Source organism: Anabrus simplex, chromosome 2 (genome assembly GCF_040414725.1).
Source record: "Anabrus simplex isolate iqAnaSimp1 chromosome 2, ASM4041472v1, whole genome shotgun sequence".
NCBI lineage: Eukaryota > Metazoa > Arthropoda > Insecta > Orthoptera > Tettigoniidae > Anabrus > Anabrus simplex.
Genome location: NC_090266.1, coordinates 129,679,593 through 129,699,684, shown reverse-complemented (window position 1 = coordinate 129,699,684; position 20,092 = coordinate 129,679,593). Strand labels below are relative to the sequence as shown.

General features: G+C 40.4%; 1 protein-coding gene across 1 annotated transcript in view; it reads right to left on the bottom strand.

The window, feature by feature from the left end:
* Positions 1 to 20,092, bottom strand: part of LOC136862699 (RAB6A-GEF complex partner protein 2) — a 205,858-nt gene that overhangs the window by 45,160 nt on the left and 140,606 nt on the right. Inside the window, exon 7 of the mRNA XM_067138904.2 lies at positions 10,635 to 10,812. Coding sequence (XP_066995005.2) covers positions 10,635 to 10,812 — 178 coding nt within the window. The remainder of the gene's footprint in view (positions 1 to 10,634; positions 10,813 to 20,092) is intronic.

Sequence of the window (20,092 nt, the reverse complement as noted above, 5' to 3'; positions counted from 1 at the left end):
TTGAGCACCTTGAAATACCACCGGACTGAACCAGGATCGAACCTGCTGTGTTGGGATAAGATGGCCATCGCCTCAACTGTCTGAGCCACTCATCCCGGCCATACATTTTCTGATACTACGGTACATAACACACTGGTTCATCATAGCATTCCAGCTAATCAATCCCTACTCTGAAGCACGGATTGGAATGAACAGAGTACACATTTAACGGAAAAATGGCAGAGTAGTGTTTGCGGCTGTCTGCGGCCTGGTCATTACAGCACTGGGACTATGGACTGTTAGATCGGCACCATAGAACTGTTTGTGCGCACCGAGCTCGATAGCTGCAGTCGCTTAAGTGCGAGCATGACCCAGTATTTGGGAGATACTGGGTTCGAACCCCACTGTCGGCAGCCCTGAAGATAGTTTTCCGTGGTTTCCCATTTTCACACCAGGCAAATGCTGGGGCTGTACTTTAACTAAGGCCACAGCCGCTTCTTTCCCAGTCCTAGCCCTTTCCTGTCCCATCGCCGCCATAAGACCTATCTGTTTCGGTGCGACGTAAAGCCAATAGCAAAAAAAAAAAAAAAAAAAAAAAGTTTGTAAAAAGTGAGAAAATGTGCGCTTTTCATTTGATCGAGTATTTTATATGATAACATTGATTTTAATCGCTACAATCCTACTGAAGTCATTGTAATGACTAGGGCCCGGATTTTAAGGTTCTTAAAAAGCACTTTTAGTTTTTTTAATAGCTCAAATTAGTTTTTTTAGTTTTTTATCCTCCTGAAATATTTTTTAATGATCATTTCAAACTTGTTTGTACTTTATTGTAACCTTCACGCCTCTCTAGTACAAAGCTGTACCACTCATTTCAAAATATTCTCTAAATATGGGACAGAATGGCTTAATGAAAGCATTTCAAACACATCATACCAACTGAAATTAAAAATAACAAATAATATCTATGCGCAAATACAATAAATGTACATGTAGGTTAAATTTTTGTTACTTCCAATGCATCAAGAAACAAACATTTTCAGAAGCACAGAACACAGTTTTCACTTGCTGTTACATTGTACAACTAAATACATTTCCAGATTTTTCAGAATAAAACTTCTTCTGTTATCTCTCAAAATATTCTTATGGCAGGAAAATGTACGCTCCACACAAGAAGTCATTGGAGCAAGCTTCATTGAAGCAATAGCTCTCGGTCCCCCTGGTGCCTCGTCAGTAATTTCTTCTCCCTGAAGTATTGCAGACACACTGTTCATTGTTGAAAATCCAGGGTTCCACTGTAGAATTTTGGTGAGCTTAATTGAATAGGCTTCACCCACTGGTCCTGGTATTTCCTCCTTCGAAATGGAGTCCACAACTTCTATTGAATATTTTAATGCCAACGATGCCGACTCAACATGCTCAATAGCTGCAGGAAGATCAGCAAATTGTGCCCTAACAAAGGCAAGTGAAAGAGCGTTCTCATTCACGAGAGCTGATTTAGCCTTCGCTATGCAGAGTGCATCATCGACATCAAAAGAATTTGTAACATTTTAATGTCTGCAAAGTGATACGCATAGTATACGGCTGCACTGAGCCATGTCCCCCAACGAGTGATGATGGGTTTGGGAGAAAGAGAAGTTTGAGGCAACATTTCCTTGAATGAGAAAATGCGGCTAGGAGCTTTAACAAACCCCTTTTTCACAGAAGAAACAATACTGTTTACTCATGGAAAATTATTTCTAACCTCTTCAGCCAATCTGTGTAAGCAATCGGCTATGCAAGTTTCATGCAGCATGTTAGGGTAGAAACTCTTCAGTACTTCACCAGCTTTGATCATATATGCCGCACTATCACTCAAAAGAAGTAAAAAAACTTGCCATCCTGTTTTTCTCTTGTCCAAGGAATGCGAAGAGCATCTCGGACGGTGCAAACCATGGTCAGCGCATTCCACGGCACGTTTCCCGAAACCAGCGCTTCACATAAACATATATAACCGAGCTCGATAGCTGCAGTCACTTAAGTGCGGCCAGATAGTGGGTTCGAACCCCACTGTCGGCAGCTCTGAAGATGGTTTTCCGTGGTTTCCCATTTTCACACCAGGCAAATACTTGGGCTGTACCTTAATTAAGGCCACGGCCGCTTCCGTCCCATTCCTAGGCCTTTCCTATCCCATCGTCGCCATACGACTTATCTGTGTCGATGCGACGTAAAGCAAATAGCATAAATGGATATTAAAATTATCCACCGTTGAAGGTGCCAGGAAAACTGGAAATTAGTGGCTGGTGCGATGGAAAATTGCTCCTGTTTTGTAATTAATAGTACTGCAGATAGCAGTGGCAATTGTGAAAGTGATATTTTAGAGAATTCATACTAAGATAATAAAGGTTTAGAAAAATCATATCCATGGATCATGCTTTCGATTCACTTCAGATTTCATTTCCATTGAATTTGGCAGTATTACCGGAACTGGGAGAGCTCCCTCCTTACTCCTCACCCCCGTAAAACCAGGTATCACTAAAATTTGCGCTTACTGTACTATTACTCATCCGAGGTTTGCTTTGAAGCATTCGTCTTACGAGTGCCCATAATATTTATGTTAACTCATTTATAATTTTCTATAAAACTTACGTTTCATTACAGTAATTGGGGATTTTATTTATTGGAGGTATGCAAAATAATCCCTTACCTGCTTTTGGCAGACTTGACAAAATATAATTTTGCCATCTGTAGTAAAGTCCGGATCGTTACCAATCCACTGGCGAATCAATCAACTTCGAGATGACTTGCCTTTAGGCATCTCTATTTCTGAGATGCGTAAGCGTTTTAAACTGCCTTGAATAATAAATTGATTTATAGGGAAAATTAATTTTAGTCTGTCGCATAATGCGTATAGAGCTAAACAGTGAACAGCGCCTTAGCTGGCGGTAGTCGACCGTACACAATGAGAAATGCACTTAAGCTGGCAAGTTAGGCGGGCTTGTACCTCCTAGATACAGGTCAGTGAACGCCAGGGGGTTCTTTTTTGATTTGTGCTGTACGCTAGTGGAATAGTATCGTATTACGTTGTTTCGCTCGCACTAGTTATACTTACAAACCACTCCCAGTTCCAAACCATGAAGTCATTTCAAAAAGTCTTGCATAATGTTTATTTTTAAAAAAATCATTCAATTTCATTACTATTTGGTACTTCTATTTCAAAATAACATAATACTGTCTTGAAAAGCTCATTTAGTTTTTTTTTGGTTTTAACGTCTTATTTAGTTATTTTTAGGTTTTATAAGATTCGAGTAATTTACTCCAATGGTAATGAAATGGATAAGTAAGTTAAAATACTGCAGTTAGCTAGCAAGGAATAAAATAGTTTAAAACCTAAAAATCCGGGCCCTAGTAATGACCTATGTTGACTGCAGTTGAGTAAACCACAAAAAGCAGTCTTTTTGAGAATTCCGTAGCGAAGCAAGGGTACATCAGCTAGTTATTACATATGTCCATATTAATTCATGATGTATGCAGTGTTCTCCCCTGAAATTTTCATTACCTGGGTGGCAGGAATGAGTAGCCAGGCGGGGAATACTACGTAAAAAATAAATATGATAAAATTTCTACTTGTTCCCCTCAGGCGATTAACACTAATATTAGACAGGTAAACATTAACTGCAAAAATCAGCTATTTTAGTGTTATAACGAAGAAGACGTAACATAGTAGTTGGAACTTCTAGTGTTCTACTGTTCGTTCATAATCACTCCGGTTGCTGTGGAGAGTCAGACAGGTTTGGTACATCCCACAGAATCGAGTGCTCGCATGCGATTCCACACCAATCCACACATCGCTCATGCACAACACTACGTGGTAACCGGAACTCCAATATAACTCGTGCAATTATCCTAACAATAATGAAGATTTTTCATTTAAATAAACAGTTTTACAGTGTTTACATTTCGATTTTGAACACATAATGACTGAAATATGTGTAGCCCCCATAGCTCAGGTGGCAGCGGGCCAGCCTCTCACCGCTGGGTTCCGTGGTTCAAATCCTGGTCACTCCATGTGCGATTTGAGCTGGACAAAGCGGAGGCGGGACAGGTTTTTCTCCGGGTACTCCGGTTTTCCACGTCATCTATCCTTCCAGCAACACACTTTACTATCATTTCATCTGTCAGTCATTAATCATTGCCCCAGAGGAATGCTACAGGCTTCGGCTGCCGGCACAACCCTATCATCGCCGCAAGATGGGGCCTCATTCAATCCATCCCTGACCTGGTCACTGACTGGAAAACAGGTTGTAGGTTTTCAATGACTGAAATATGTATTAATATTACGTAAACCGAGTGTGTTAGGAGCACGCAGCCGTGAGCTTGCATTCGGGAAATAGTGGGTTCGAACCCTACTGTCGGCAGCACTAATGGTGGTTTCCCACTTTCATAACAGGTAAATACTGGGGCTGTACCTTAATTAAGGCCGTGGCCGCTTTCTTCCCACTCCTAGCACTTTCCTATCCCATCGTCGCCATAAGACCTATCTGTGTTGGTACGACATAAAGCAACTTGAAATATTATGTAACTAGCACATATGTAAGTTATGATAGCTGGGTGGTCAGTGAAAGGTCCTAGGGAGAACACTGTGCATGGGTTAAATATTGTTGAAGAGTTCAAATTCAATAATTTCAATTTGTAAAATTGTAATGATTGGGTATTAATGTATTTAGTTTTGTATTACAAAACACCTGGCAAGTTGGCTACACAGTGTGGTCATGTATCGGTGAGATTGCGCTCGAGCAGTGGTGGGTTCGAACCCCACTGTCGGCAACCTTGACGATCGTTTCACTTCACAGCAAAGTCCCTTGGACACGGTAATGTCGCGGAAGTTAGCAGCATATTTTTCATAATACTGTACGTAAATTGGACGTCGATCTTAATAGGTGGAGCTATCTTGTGACGTGGCATGGGAATGATTTGTGCAGGATCAGCTGCCATTTTATTGTACGTAGATCCTGATACTACATATTTCTTTCACTTTATTGGAACTCCTCTCCTGCGGATGGACTGAAAGGAAGCATTATTGGTACGTCTTGCATGTTGTGAGATGGAACAATCACAGAATCTGTAATTGCTCTCTTGTCCTTTAAGCCCACAAACATATTCATGATTCTATCCTTTTCTGTATAGCAGAGAAATTTAGATATATCCTACTGTCACATAAAATAGAACATTTTTTTTTTTTTTTTTGCTAGTTGCTTTACGTCGCACCGACACAGATAGGTCTTATGGCGACGATGGGACAGGGAAGGGCTAGGAGTGGGAAGGAAGCGGCCGTGGCCTTAATTAAGGTACAGCCCCAGCATTTGCCTGGTGTGAAAATGGGAAACCACGGAAAACCATTTTCAGGGCTGCCGACAGTGGGGTTCGAACCTACTATCTCCCGAATACTGGATACTGGCCGCACTTAAGCGACTGCAGCTATCGAGCTCGGTGAAATAGAACATTTTTAAGTACTGTAAAGAGTGCAGAACAATGAATACAAGGGATGCATACAATATTGTACCTTGACATTGTTTATCATCTAAATGCAGATGATTGATTGAATGATATGTTGTGTTTTGGTGCAATATGTAGAAACAGAGTACATGCTATCTTGTCTTGGTTTCTTCAAAAACTACTCTGCCAGAGACTTGCCATCCTTTAGCAGATGCAACAGAAGTACAAATCTCAATATTGCTCAGTGTGTGGCCCTAGGTGCTTCATTTGACAGACTGAAAGATGAATCATATAGTAAGTTCCTTGAGAAAATACAAATGGTGTTGCCAAAATCTTTTGACATGTCAGTGCAACGTTAGACTGCAAAAAGAGATAAAAGTATTATGTTGTAACTTGTCAGTTCCAGTCTTTCTATCATAAATGAATGATTTCGTACTTGTGTTGTATTGTTTTCTAGCTGATGAATATTAATTGATGATTAACACTACTGAATGTAATGTCATGAAATTATATTATACTATGATCACTAAAATTTTGGGAAAATGTCTACACAATTCTTATACGTGTAATACTGTGGACAGTAGGTAGAATATAGCTCCATAAATCAAAAGAGCAGTTTTCATTTCACTTTACAGCTGCCTCTGTGGATCAGCGGTAGAGTGTCGGCCTCCGGATCCACGATAGCGGGTTCAAACCCTGCAGAGGTAGTCGGATTTTTGAAGGGCGGAAAAAAAGTCCATTTGACACTCCATGTCGTATGATGTCGGCAAGTAAAAGATCTTTGGTGAAACATTTGTTGTTTACCCGACAAAACTCATTAAATCTCAGCCATAGACGCCCAAGAGAGTTTCGGTTTAATCAGTCCGCCATCTAGTGGGAGCCTAGAGTGAAACAGAACGTCGAAATTGACAAGCAGACAGCCAGATGGCGTCAAATTGAAATGTCTGCACACGGTAGCTGAGGCCATAGGATTATTATTATTATTATTATTATTATTATTATTATTATTATTATTATTATTATTACAGTAGAGTCTCGCTCATCCGACCTTCGCTTATCCGACATTCCGTGTTATCCGACACTGGTAGACTTAATTTGAACTTTTGGTGGAGACTAAATTCAGGCACACCCGCTGTGGAGGGTGCGACCATGGGTCAAGCACTGGCCTGACCGCTGGCGGTAGGACAGTTTTTTTCTCAAGGACAGGTGCAGTGAGTCTCCAGTCATTGTTCATTGTAGTATTGGTTGGGTGCGGATGTTGTAGTTTTCATATCCTCTGTGAGTATAGCGAGTAAATAGAAGAAAGTGATTGTTTCTATGGAAGACAAGTTGAGTGCATTAAAGAGACTGGACAAAGGGGAAATGTGCCTTCAGATTATGGATGTTCGATGTGTTACAGTGGGAGACTGGAAACAAAAAAGAGGGAAGAAATTTAAAAGTGGTGCTCTACCAGAGCAGAGAAGAAATTAAAAATGTGAGTACGAAAAAGTAAGTGAAGCACTGTTTCTTTGGTTATCTCAACACCGGGAGAAGGACCTGCCAATATCTGGCCCCATTCTGCAGGAAAAGGCTGTGTATTTCCAGAAGGAGTTTATTGAAGGGGACCCTAATTTTCCTGCCAGTGCTGGGTGGCTTGATCGGTGGAAGAAACGGTACGACATTAGGCAGTTTAATATCTGTGGAGAAAAGTTTCTTTTCGTAAGACATCTGGAATGTTTTCGTTCAATACTCCGTGTACTGTACAATGATAATTCAATAAATAGAGTACCGTAAAACATGTCCTTGTTTTAGTACTGGAGTATAGCCTTCCTGTTTGTTTCAGTTCATTTTCAAAGTTATTCCGTATTATCCGACATTTTCGGTGATTCGACGTACTCCAGGTCCCGTTTAGGTCGGATAATCGAGACTCTACTGTATTATTATTATTATTATTATTATTATTTCAGTTTACCTTAGAATCCTACAAACTTCCTCCTTAGCATATAAGTTTCCTTTAATCACTTAGGTTCCTGTATGTGGCTTTCTTTCTTACAATGTATTTATATTTCATTTCCTGCATAAGTGGCAATAACATGGTACTACTGACTGTTGAGGTTGACTTAAATAGTGTTAAAGAGGACTGACGTACGAGGTGATGTTAGTGTCTATTTCTGTCGTAGTTCTTAATCTGTGATAAGGATTGCCAATCCCATTCACCTTCTGGTCACTTCCTTATTTCCTTCCTTCCTCCCTTTGTGAGTTAGTTTCTTTCTTCCCCAGCAGAAAAAAAAAAAAAAAAAAAGCACAGGCCAGGCCGGTCACTCCCATCCTTCATGAGTTTGTGAATTAGTAAAAATAAAATTATAATAAGCAGCACAGGCTGGTAAGCTTTCCTCCAACAAAAATATTATTAATAATAAAGCACAGGCCAACCTCCAGGTGTATCATTGTTCAGAATGAAGTCTTTCAGAAAAAGGTAACAGAAAGAAAAGAAAATGAAGGGAAAGATTTGAAAGAAATGAAAACAAAGAAATGAATATATGTAACATAATATTTAAGTGTGAGGGGGAGGATGAGAACCTGGGTACCCGTCGTGCTAGTCGATTTAAATCGCCCGCCCGGTAATTTAGTTCAGACCTCCTGATGGCCACAGACGCTAGCGTGCAATTCCAGGCAATCTTTACGGCAGCTCCCAGCAATCTCTGCAGCAGCCGTTGCGTACAGAAGTGAAAAATAATGTTGAGAGTCGCCTCTTACTAATTCTCTTTGATCAGACGTTAATACAAAAAAAACATGGCCGAAGCATCGCTTGAATGTAAACAAGCTTGTGGTACATAAATATAACCTTCTGATTACCATATTGAATTTGTAAGTTGTAATAATAACGTACAGAGCACTTTTCTTTGGGTATCGGTAATAGAACCAATGCTATCTAGAAATGTCTATCTGGACAAGCAATATGTGAAAAATTCAAAATATACGTCTTTTCTATCAACTAGTAGGGTTGAGGAAATAGGTAAGACAGGATTGCATTCTAAAATAACAGTCCTCGTGGTAATATCTGATGCGTTTCACAGAGTCGTAGTTTAAATTCAATTAAATTCAGTCAATCACCAATGATCTGAATTTAGGGCTGTTGTCCAAGTGGCAGATTATTTATGAATTGTTTACCTAGTCTTGTCTTAAATGACTTCAACGAAGTTGGAAATTTATCAAATTAGTGTAGATATAGTAGTGGGCAGGCACCCTTGGTAAATTATTCCAGTCCATAATCCTTCTTCCTATAAATCAATACTTGTTTTGATGATGATGATGATGCTTGCTGTTTAAAGCGGCCTAACATCGAGGTCATCGGCCCCTAATGGTACGAAATGAGACGAAATAGAATGACAAAACAAATTAAAAGTCCAAAATTTTCCACTGACCAGAATTCAAAATGTGAGGACGAAGAATGAATGGATGGACATGAATTTAAAACAATCAGTGGATGCGACCCGCAATGCCTTACATTCACAGATTCTAACGTAAAACAATATGATTACTGACCAAGGGACTGCTGCTATAGCATAACATTGAAACGATGAACCTTGCAGTCTAAAGGGGGTCCAAAATCCAAGTTATCGGCCCCTCATAACGGTACTTATTGCTAGGAATTTAGAACCATGGTATTTGTCATGCTGCAGTACTAATCAAAAGTAGCAGAGACTCACGGTATTCCACACATTATGGTACTACTCACAGGTTATGAAATTCGACGTATACTACAGACCTATGGTTTTCCTCACACTGCGGCACCATTTACAGGCAACACAACCCTATGGTGTTCAGCACATAAGAGTACTAACCACAGGGACCTTTCCCTATCCCATGATGTTCTTCATATAGTGGGTACTAATCATACGCAAGGCAGAACCATGGTAGCTATCATCCCATGGTCCCGCTCATATGGTGGTACTAATCAAAGGTACTGCAAAAGCCGACCGCACTGTGCTACTAATCACAAACCTATTTGGTACCTAATATAGTGGTACTACGCGCAAGTAAAAGCGACCCATGATATTCTCCGCGTTGTGGTACTTATCACAAGTAGTTTCATGGTTGCAAGACAATCATCCCTTGGTCGCACCTTTTATTCGCCTCTTACGACAGGCAGGGGATACCGTGGGTGTATTCTTCGTCTGCGTCCCCCACTCACAGGGGGTTGTGTGTTTGGTCCGCAAGAGGTATTTTATTTCCCTCAAGTCCCCACTATCCGCCACCTGGGACGCGCCACGTGGGAGTATCATCTCTCCCCCTGCTACGCCAGTGTAGTAGGTTAGTGGAATACTTGTTTTAGAAATACATTTATTTGAATGACCTTTTCATTACCATACCCTTTTAAATATAATAGCCTACCCCGTTCGAGAAGTTTATTAGAAACATAACCCGGTCATTCATTTCAATTCTCTCCTAACAATTATTCTGATAATGACTCACCTAGCTGTTATACTGCATCTGTTTCACTCCAGAATAATCTTTGTCTCTCAGTAGAAGAATCAATTTGAAATTCTTCTCTGATGGCATATGCATTTTCGTATCAAGCAAATTAACACTCAAATTGTTGACAACGTAAATAAGTACTGCAAGCGACAGTATATCATTGATACCTTGTCCTCTAATTTCTAATTTCTTCATTCACAGATAGCTTTATCACTTTTTATAACCTCAAAAGGCATATTAATTAGAAAATATACTAGGATAGGCACCAACACAGAGTTTTGGACTTATCTGGAAAAAATAGCTCATAAATTCTTTGAAATCATTTAAGAAAAGAGTAAGTAAAATCTGATAGAGAATCTGCAATCTGGGTGGCTATCTTAAATGCAGAGCAATGATGGCTGATTGATTTATTGATTGATTAATCATCTCCAGAACAAAATAAGGATACAATACTGTAAATTTTTCTTTTAGTTGGCTACATAAATCTAGTAGATATGACCATGAAGTATTAAAAATAGTTCAAACAAATCTAGAAGACAACAGAAGGACCTTAACTTTATGATTACAAAGGTGAGGGACAAATCAGCAAAGGAAGAATTTCCTGTGAATTGTTATTTTCACTTTGCTGTATTATTAACCATGTCAACAAAGCTGGATTAGAAAATACGATCAACAAGGTGATGATAATACTTGCTATAAACTACAAATTATGGTGAAACTCTTACCAAGTTCAGTTTCAAATGCTGGAGTTACATACATCGGAATGGGTAGGACGAGTCGAGAACGTCTCATACAGAAGGACATCTCATGGTGCTTGCTATAATTCGTGACAGAAGAACTTTGGTTTGTCCAACGCCGGAAACCAGGTGCTATTTCTTCTTCACTTTGCAGTATAACTGAAAACTAAAATACAACCAATCAAAAGATATATAATAATTTCATAATTTCACAGCCATCCTTTTTCTTTTAGACTACATTATTTTATAAACTGAAAAAAAGGAGTATCTTTTCCTTTTGACACTTTAACCACTCTCCAATGGGGTCATTGGTATGAACTGTCATACATGTGGACTTGGCCTTATTTTAGAGCCACATACCCTTTCTCATGCCAACCGTATGCAGAGGGATGTATTCATTACTGTGAGTTCTGTGGTAGCAGGTGGTGGTATGTGTAGGAAGTTGGGTGTTCTGGGACAAACACAAGCACCCAATCCCCAAATCAATGGAATTAACCAAATGCAGTTAAAATACCCAAAACCAGGAGGGAATCAAACCCAGGACCCTATGAACCAAAGCCCATGAAGCTGAATAAAATGAAAATAAATAGTTATCAATTCTACAGATTTTCTACCTGCTATCACTTATGACTAAGATGGTTTATACAAGGGATGGGGGTGTAATGTCTGACTACTCTTTATTTCTTGCAAATATGCAGGTCTGATATGAAATATAGAAATATAAGAATGGAAGGGAGCATGTAATGTTCCGTGGAATATTTGAAAAGTGCAGATTATGTATATCAGGCGTAGGACAAAAAAGCAAGCAATCTTTCTTAAATGACAGCCTCATGCAATATGTATTATTATTCAGGAAACATACATCAGCATTATAGAACCAAAAGCAGAGCGCACATGTCAAAGAAGTTCCCAAACCATGCACAACAAGCTGTCAATGATTTGAGAAAAGTAGAACACCAACATGGACATCCATCATGACATCTAATGCTTCACAGCGCAGGCAATGTCTTCTTGAGTCTACAACGATCTTCTGCACAAAAATTCCTTGACTTTGGCTTTAGTCAAAATCACATGGAGATGGTGAGTATGGTGGGTGTTCCAATATTTTCTAAATCCACCACTTGAATAGTTTTTGTATACCCCCCCTGCTGAATGCAGTGTTGGGCTGTCATGGAAAATTATGGTATTTCCATGCAGTACAGCGTTACTGCACACGACACATCAGTTCAGTCACAGATCACTCCAACTGGTTCCAGCTGCTGGTTATTTCAAGTTGCCACTGAAATGTCGTTGTCTACCATATGACAGTTCAGTATGAAAAGACACTCTTCCCGAGAGTGTCATACAACATTCTCAGCATTTCCTTCCAGAAAATGGCAATTTTGTTACTGCCCATTCCGCACAAGTGACTTACCACTGAAATTGCAACTTGCCATCTAGAAACATGTGTATTTATTCTGGAACATACAATCATATTGTGGTACCATAGTTTGTACCTTTGAGACAGAAATGGTCGGAATGATGTATGAGGGTAGCCCAAAAATTAATGCACCATATTTTTTTCTTCAACAATTATTTATCGAACACAATGCAACTTACACAGAAGAAAGAATTATGTTTCTTCTACACTCAATATTTTTCCAAGTAATCTCCTTCCCATTATATGGGTTGGACTACAATGAATGTACAGATTGTTCAAGTGCATATGGAAACAGAAACATGTGCCAGAAGGCTGAGGAAAGTCAATAATAATACCAGTCTTTAAGAAATGGGACAAAAAAGTGTGTGATAATTATAAAGGGATCACACTCTTATCACAAGTGGCAAAAATACCAGAAAGGATATTAGAAAGGAAAATGAGAAGAAAGGTAGAAGGAGAGTTGCAAGTGGAACAGTATTGCTTTAGCAGTGGGAGATCTACAGTTGGTCCAATCTTCAACATGAGACAATTAATGGCAAAAAATTTGGAATATGGAAAGGATCTGCACACGACATGCATAGATCTAACAAAGACATCCGATAGTGCTCCCAGGGAAAAGGTTTGGGAAACCATGGTCAAAAAGAGACTGAGTACACAAACTGAAGATGGTACAAGCAATGTACAACAACTACATAAGTAGCACACAGACTCCAGTTGGAAAGGCAGAAGGGTTTAGAAATGAAACAGGACTAAGTCACCTCTTTCATTTCTGATGGTTATGGATGAAATTGTAGAGGAGACACAGGAAGCAAAATGGAATAGGGAGATGAAGTTAATACTATTTACAAATGATATCGTGGTCTGGGGAATGAACAGTAAAGAAGTACATAGACAGCTTGATGCGCGGAGAATTGAAAAGTATGGTATGAAAATCAGTGCTGAGAAAAGCAAGACCATGGTGATATCATGGGAAGCCAGACAAGGGAATGGCACTGTGAAAACTGGTGGTCAAAGCCTTGAAATTGTTGACAGTTTTAAATATCTAGAGGGTGAATTAATGCACAATACAAGGCTGGACATGAAGATTAACAAAAGTAACAAGGCAGTGCATTCTATCAGATACAGGGATTAGAAGAGAATTCAAGACTGCAAAATGAAGATGTGAGAAAGGTCAGAATGGAAAAACTAAATGAGAGAATTGATAGGAATAAACCAAGATGATTTGGACACGTAAAGAAGATGGAGTAGATAAGAATACCAAAATAAATGATAGAGATGAAGTTCGAGGGAAAGAGAGCAGGAGGGAGACCTAGAACCAGGTGGATCAATTCAATAAAGAGGAGTGCACGAAGAAGAAACCTGGAAGGGGACAAAATGATGGGCAAGGGAAGGTGGATGGAGATAGGAGGACAAGGATGATGATAGGTAGCAGCAGATTTTGAACTTGTAAGTGAAAGGAGATTTTTTAAATGAATATCTTGAGGCAAAGAAGAAACTGTTTCTAAATAAAAAGGGAGCTTTTTCACTGTTAAGTTTCAAGTTGCCCCTTCTTTATTTTAATGGATTAGATGTTCTGGAGCTATTGGGGCAACATAAGTTGCAGCTAGTTTAGCAACTTGGCAAACTGAATGGGTAAGCATGCATGTGTGTGACAACGGTTTATATTGAAAATACATTGAACTGTAAGCAAAGAAGTCAAACAACAAGTTTTCATGTCACCTTATTGGTTAACAATGATGGACTGATCAATCCCCAATTGTTCATTGGCTGCGGACTACCTATCTTACTCTTGCTTGGGTTTGGGGCCCATAGCGTGGTCTGCATTGTCCATCGAAAGCTTGCATTATTATCTCTGTAATCGTGCTAGTGAGCGGACGCAGGCTCCACCTGAGGTACTCTTGGTTGAGGTATGTTTATGTAATGGCATTCTTGTTCGATGTTTTATTTTTTTAAAGGCTACAGCCATGACATTAGGAATTTTCTGGTCTCCGTTGGACGTTTACGTACATATTGGACCATGGGATTAGGCTGTCTTTTCTGTTATCGACATTTGTGTATGGTGGGCACTTTTCTTTGTAGACTGTTGTGTTGTGGATATACTTAATTGGACATCATTACCTACAACCAAAAATTGTATTGTAATATCAAGGAAACTGAATAAACAATTATTGTTCCACGCTGTTGCCGTGAATATTCATACCAGGAGACAAGTTAAAATATTTTGTCATAAAAGGTTGCTGCCTGTTGATTTAACCAGTCGATGACAGCCTCTTCCCGTTGTCAACATTGTCAAATTGTTTTCTAGAGAGCTGCTCCTTCATCTAAGGAAGTAGGTAAAAATTTGACAGTGTGTTGTCCGAACTGCAGGGTGTGAGTGAAAAAGTCTTTCAATGAAATTTCAAAGGCAAGTCCTGTGCTCCTCTGGAAGTACGGGATCAAACATTTTCATGGAGGAGAACAATTTGCAGAGAGAGTACATCTATGGGACGGTTCTGAACAGCCTATCAAAGATGTCCAAGAGTGGCAATATGGGCATCAGTGGTGCATCAAGGCATGAATTCAATTATTAAGACTCATATAAGGCACCAGAAAAGAGATGCCATGTTTCTGCGGTGATGCATTTTTAATTTGTGAGACTTTTTTGATGAGTCTGAATGATTAATTTAAAAATGATCCAAAAGTTTATTGAGATCCACCTATTCAATACACAATGGGTTCTTAAAAATTAAGATTTACATCTTGTCATTCTAATTTAACGGGACATGTTTTGCCCATTGTATGGGCATCATCAGCCGTAATCACATGCCTACAAGATAAAGATCAGGATCCTGATTACTCTAGTCAAAGTGTTACATAAAGAAATATGTGTTATAAAAATGAGGAAAACTTGTTATAAGTTCCCAAAATACAATTCACACAATTAAAACATGTTTAAAAATATGTACGAGATAAATGAGTAATGTTGGTGCAATCTTACAATGAAATCCTTAAAACATTTTTAAAGTAGCCAAACTGTCCTTATTTACGTAAACGATACGAAAGTCTATGGCTAAAATTATGGCCTTGAGGTACAAAATCAAAATGAATGGAATCTGGTTAAAGGCAACCCAAATTTGAAGTCGTAGAATGATAACAATGAACCTTAAGTGGCTTAATACCGGGTGAGTTGGCCGTGCGGTTAGGGGCGCGCGGCTGTGAGCTTGCATCCGTGAGATAGTGGGTTCAAATCCCACTGTCGGCAGCCCTGAAGCCACTTCCTTCAAACTCCTAGGTCTCTCCTATCCCATCAATGCCATAAGACCTATCTGTGTCGGTGCGACGTAAAGCCATTAGCATCAAAAAAATAAGTGGCTTAATCATTTAAAAAGGATGTTAAATATTTTTCTAGAAAGTTTATAATAGGCCTCTTTCATAGCAGTTCACCAGGAAGGAAATGGGTGCGATTCCCAGCCAGGAAGTCGAAAAATTTAAGAAACAAGATTTCCAATTCTGGAGGTGCATATGGTCCTGAGGTTCACTCAGCCTACACCAAAAAAGGGGAGCAGATTAATTCCTGAGGGCAAAGGTGACCGGGCGTAGAGCTAACCACTCCACCCCATAAAGTGCCGAGGTTACAGATAGTGGAAGCCTTTACCTGACTATTATCATAGAGTCATCCCCTGCGAACCATATGACCTTGCCGCGGTGGGGGAGGCTTGCATGTCCCAATGAAGCAGATAGCTGAGCCGCAGGTGCAACCATAACGGATGGGTATCTGTGGAGAGACCAGACTAACGAATGGTTCATCGGAAGGGGGGTAGCAGCCTTTCGGAAGTTGCAAGGGTGGTAGTCTGGATGATTGACTGATATGGCCTTGTACTAATACTCAACATGGCTTTGCTGTGTTGATACTGCTACACGGCTGAAAGCAAGGGAAACTACAGTTGTAACTAACTCCCGAGCACATGCAGCTCTCTCTGTATGAATGATGCACTGATGATGGCTTCCTCCGGGTAAAATATTCCGGAGGTAAATTAGTCCCCCATTTGGATCTCTGGGTGGGGACTACACGAGAGGGGGTGATCATCAGGAAGATGGATATTGACATTCTGCGAGTAGGAGCGTGGAATGTTAGAATTTCGAATCGTTGTGGTAGATTAGAGAATCTGAAAAGGGAGATGGACAGACTAAAGTTAGATGTAATTGGTATAAGTGAAGTACGTCAGCAGGAAGAACAGGATTTCTGGTCAGGCGACTACCGAATTATCAACACAAAATCAAACAGAGGAAATGCAGGAGTTGGTTTAATAATGAATAAGAAAATAGGGCAGCGGGTAAGCTACTACAGCCAGCATAGTGAAAGAATTATTGTCGTTAAGACAGACACCAAACCAATGCCCACCACAATAGTGCAGGTCTATATGTTTACTAGCTCAGCGAATGATGAGGAAATCGAAAGAATATATGAAGAGGTAGAAGATTTAATACAATATGCAAAAGGTGACAAGAATCTAATTGTGACGGGAAATTGGAATGCAGTGGTAGGTCAAGGCAGAGAAGATAATACAGTAGGAGAATTTGGATTGGGACAAAGGAACGAAAGGGGAAGTCGGCTGGTTGAATTCTGCAGTGATCATAATTTAGTCTTTGCCAATACTTGGTTCAAACACCACAAACGACGGCTTTATACGTGGACGAACCTGGAGACATTGGAAGGTATCAAATAGATTTCATTATGATTAGGCAGATTTAGAAACCAGGTGTTGGATTGCAAAACTTTCCCAGGAGCAGACGTGGACTCTGACCGCAACTTGTTGGTCATGAAATGCCATCTGAAACTGAAGAAACTGAAGAAAGGAAAGAATGCAAAAAGATGGGATGTAGACAAGTTGAAAGAAAACAGCGTGACGGATAGTTTCAAGGAATATGTTGCAAAAGAACTAAATGAAAAGGCTGAAGGAAACACAATAGAGGAAGAGTGGATAGTCATGAAAAATGAAGTCAGCAGAGGTGCTGAAGAAATGTTAGGAAGGAAGGAAAGATCAACTAAGGAGCAGTGGATAACTCAGGAGATACTAGACCTGATTGATGAACAACGAAAATACAAGAATGCTAGAAATGAAGAGGGCAGAAAAGAATACAGGCGATTAAAGAATGAACTGAATAGAAAGTGCAAGGTAGCTAAGGAAGACTGGCTGAAGGAGAAGTGCATGGATGTCGAAGCTTGTATGGTACTAGAAAAGGTAGAGGTTGCACACAGGAAAGTCAAGGAAACCTTTGGAGAAAGGAAATCTAGGTGTTTGAATATTAAGAGCTCAGATGGAAAGTCACTTCTAGGGAAAGAAGACAAAGCAGAAAGAGGGCAGGAACATATCCAACAGTTGTATCAAGGTGAAGATGTAGATAATTTGGTTCTGGAACAAGAAGAGGCTGTTGATGCTGATGAAATGGGAGACCCAATTTTGAGGTCAGAGTTTGACAGAGCTGTGAGCAACCTAAATAGGAACAAGGCACCTGGAATTGATGACATTCACTCAGTATTACTGAGTGCCTTAGGAGAAACCAGCAGGGCAAGGTTATTCCATTTAGTGTGTAAGGTGTATGAGACAGGAGAAGTCCCATCCGATATTCGGCAGAATGTTGTTATACCTATTCCCAAGAAAGCCGGTGCTGACAGGTGTGAACACTATAGCACCATTAGTTTAGTATCTCATGCCTGCAAAATTTTAACACATATTGTTTACAGAAGAATGGAAAAACAAGTTGAAGCTGAGTTGGGAGAAGATCAATTTGGCTTCAGAAGAAATGTAGGAACACGTGAAGCAATCCTGACTTTACGTCTGATCTTAGAGGTTTATTTTTATTTTTATCAGTTTCATTTTCCGTATTGACAGATGTTGTATGTTATAGACAAGAAAGTTTCCACCTTTTCAATACAAATTTATTTATATAAAAATTCAATCTACAGTACCGGTTTCGAACTTTTTACATACGGTCATCCTCAGCTGTACACTATTACCTTCGCATAAGTCAAGTTTTATTGATTTGCCTTGTCCATTATACAAGTCATGATATAGAGTATGTCTTACGTTCTAATTGGGCATACTTAAAGTTAAAATTGACTATACAGGGCGAAGCATAATTCGCGCACTCGGGCGTCGCAGCGTGACTCCTCACATGCCAGCAATAAAAAAATGTATCTTACAAATTTTCGTCTTGCGAGTATATCCGGTAGAAAACGGATGTTGAAGAGTAGCAACCTGGCAATACTGTAACCATATGTTGGATAACTACCGCTGTCAGCACGTTATCGTCGTGCTGTACAGTTGGTGCAGTGGGTAGAGTTTTTGGTTGGCATGCAGGAGGTCGATGGTTCGATCCTGGGTTGAGGCGCATTTTTTATTTGCTAATTTCCGTCTGACATTACCTACTGTAATACAGTAATACACCGTTTCTGAGGTCACTTGTATCCTACATTTACAACATTTTGTAACGCTGAAACAACAAATACCTGGTTAGACTAATAAGAAATAGACAGCTGAAACAAATGACCAGTCATAGGACAGAATAACTACACAAATAATATCACTTTCGATATGCTAAATATGATAGCACAGTACAATAACACAACATCCAGTTGTCATTTACATACCACATTATAATAATAATGTTACTTGTTTCACGTCCCACGAACTACTTTTTCGGAGACGCCACCATACTACATGTAATATGATCGCGCAGATGTAGCACATTAGCACTAATACTGGTCCATATTAATGACCGCATGACCTTCACAACAGAATACGTTGTCCTCAGAACAACAGATGCTCAAAGCGACCTCCCTGCACGTCCAAACATTGCGCAACCCGCCGGATCATACAGCTCTGAACCCTTCGCAGCATAGCTGTGTCCACAGTAACAAAAGCAGCATCAACACGCGCTACCAATTCTTCCACATTTGTCGGCGGAGTAGAGTACACGTGCTCCTTCAGGTGTCCCCACAGGAAGAAATCCAGGGGAGTTAGGTCAGGTGAACGCGGTGGCCATACAACTGGACCTCCACGTCCGAGCCATTTCCCTGGAAAAGTTCTGTCCAAATACTTTCGCACATTACTTCCAGAGTGTGGAGGTGCACCATCATGTTGGAACCATATCCTCTGCCAAACATGTAGTGGAACATCTTCCAGCGCATCAGGCAGATAGTTTGAGAGGAATGCATGATACCTTCCTGCAGTCAACCGGTGAGGCAACATGTAGGGGCCCAGACACCTGTCGCCCAATATTCCAGCCCAGACGTTGATACCAAAGCGAACTTGATATCCACGGTCGCGAGTGACGTGCGGGTTAACCTCACACCAATGGTGGGTATTGTGCAAATTGAAGACACACTCACGAGTGAATGCTGCTTCATCCGACCATAGTACCGTGTTCACGAAGTCATCGTTGGCTTCCTGTTGTTGTTGGAACCATTCACAGAATTGCACCCGCCGATGGCGATCTGCAGGATGCAGGTGTTGCGTGCAAGAATAATGATAGGGGTGCAGCCCATGCTTGTGCAGCACGTTAACGACCATACGTTGCGAGACACGCAACTGCCTTCCTACGCTACGTGTACTTCGCTGAGGTTCTTGGTGTATGACCTCCAGAATAGCTTCCTCAGTAGCTGGAGTACGGCGAGTCCGTGGACGACCTCTGTCACGTGATGGTGGAAGGAGAGAACCTGACTCCCGAAGGCGCACCTCCAGACGACGAAACACATTTTTATCTGGATGGCGTCGACGAGGATATCTAGCAGCATATTCACGAGCGGCAACACCAGCCCGGTTATCAGATGCACCAAGGACCAGAAGCATATCCACATATTCATCGTTTGTGTATGCCATACGTCTGCCACAGTGATTTAGAAGTTTATAAGACGGACATTGGATACATGTACGCATGTACATTGGAGTCTGTCATGGGCACATTACTCCGCTCGCCACTAGTCCCTGTCTGGTGGACAGCGCATACACTACGTACTAAACATGCCGTCAGTTTTGCGCGCTGT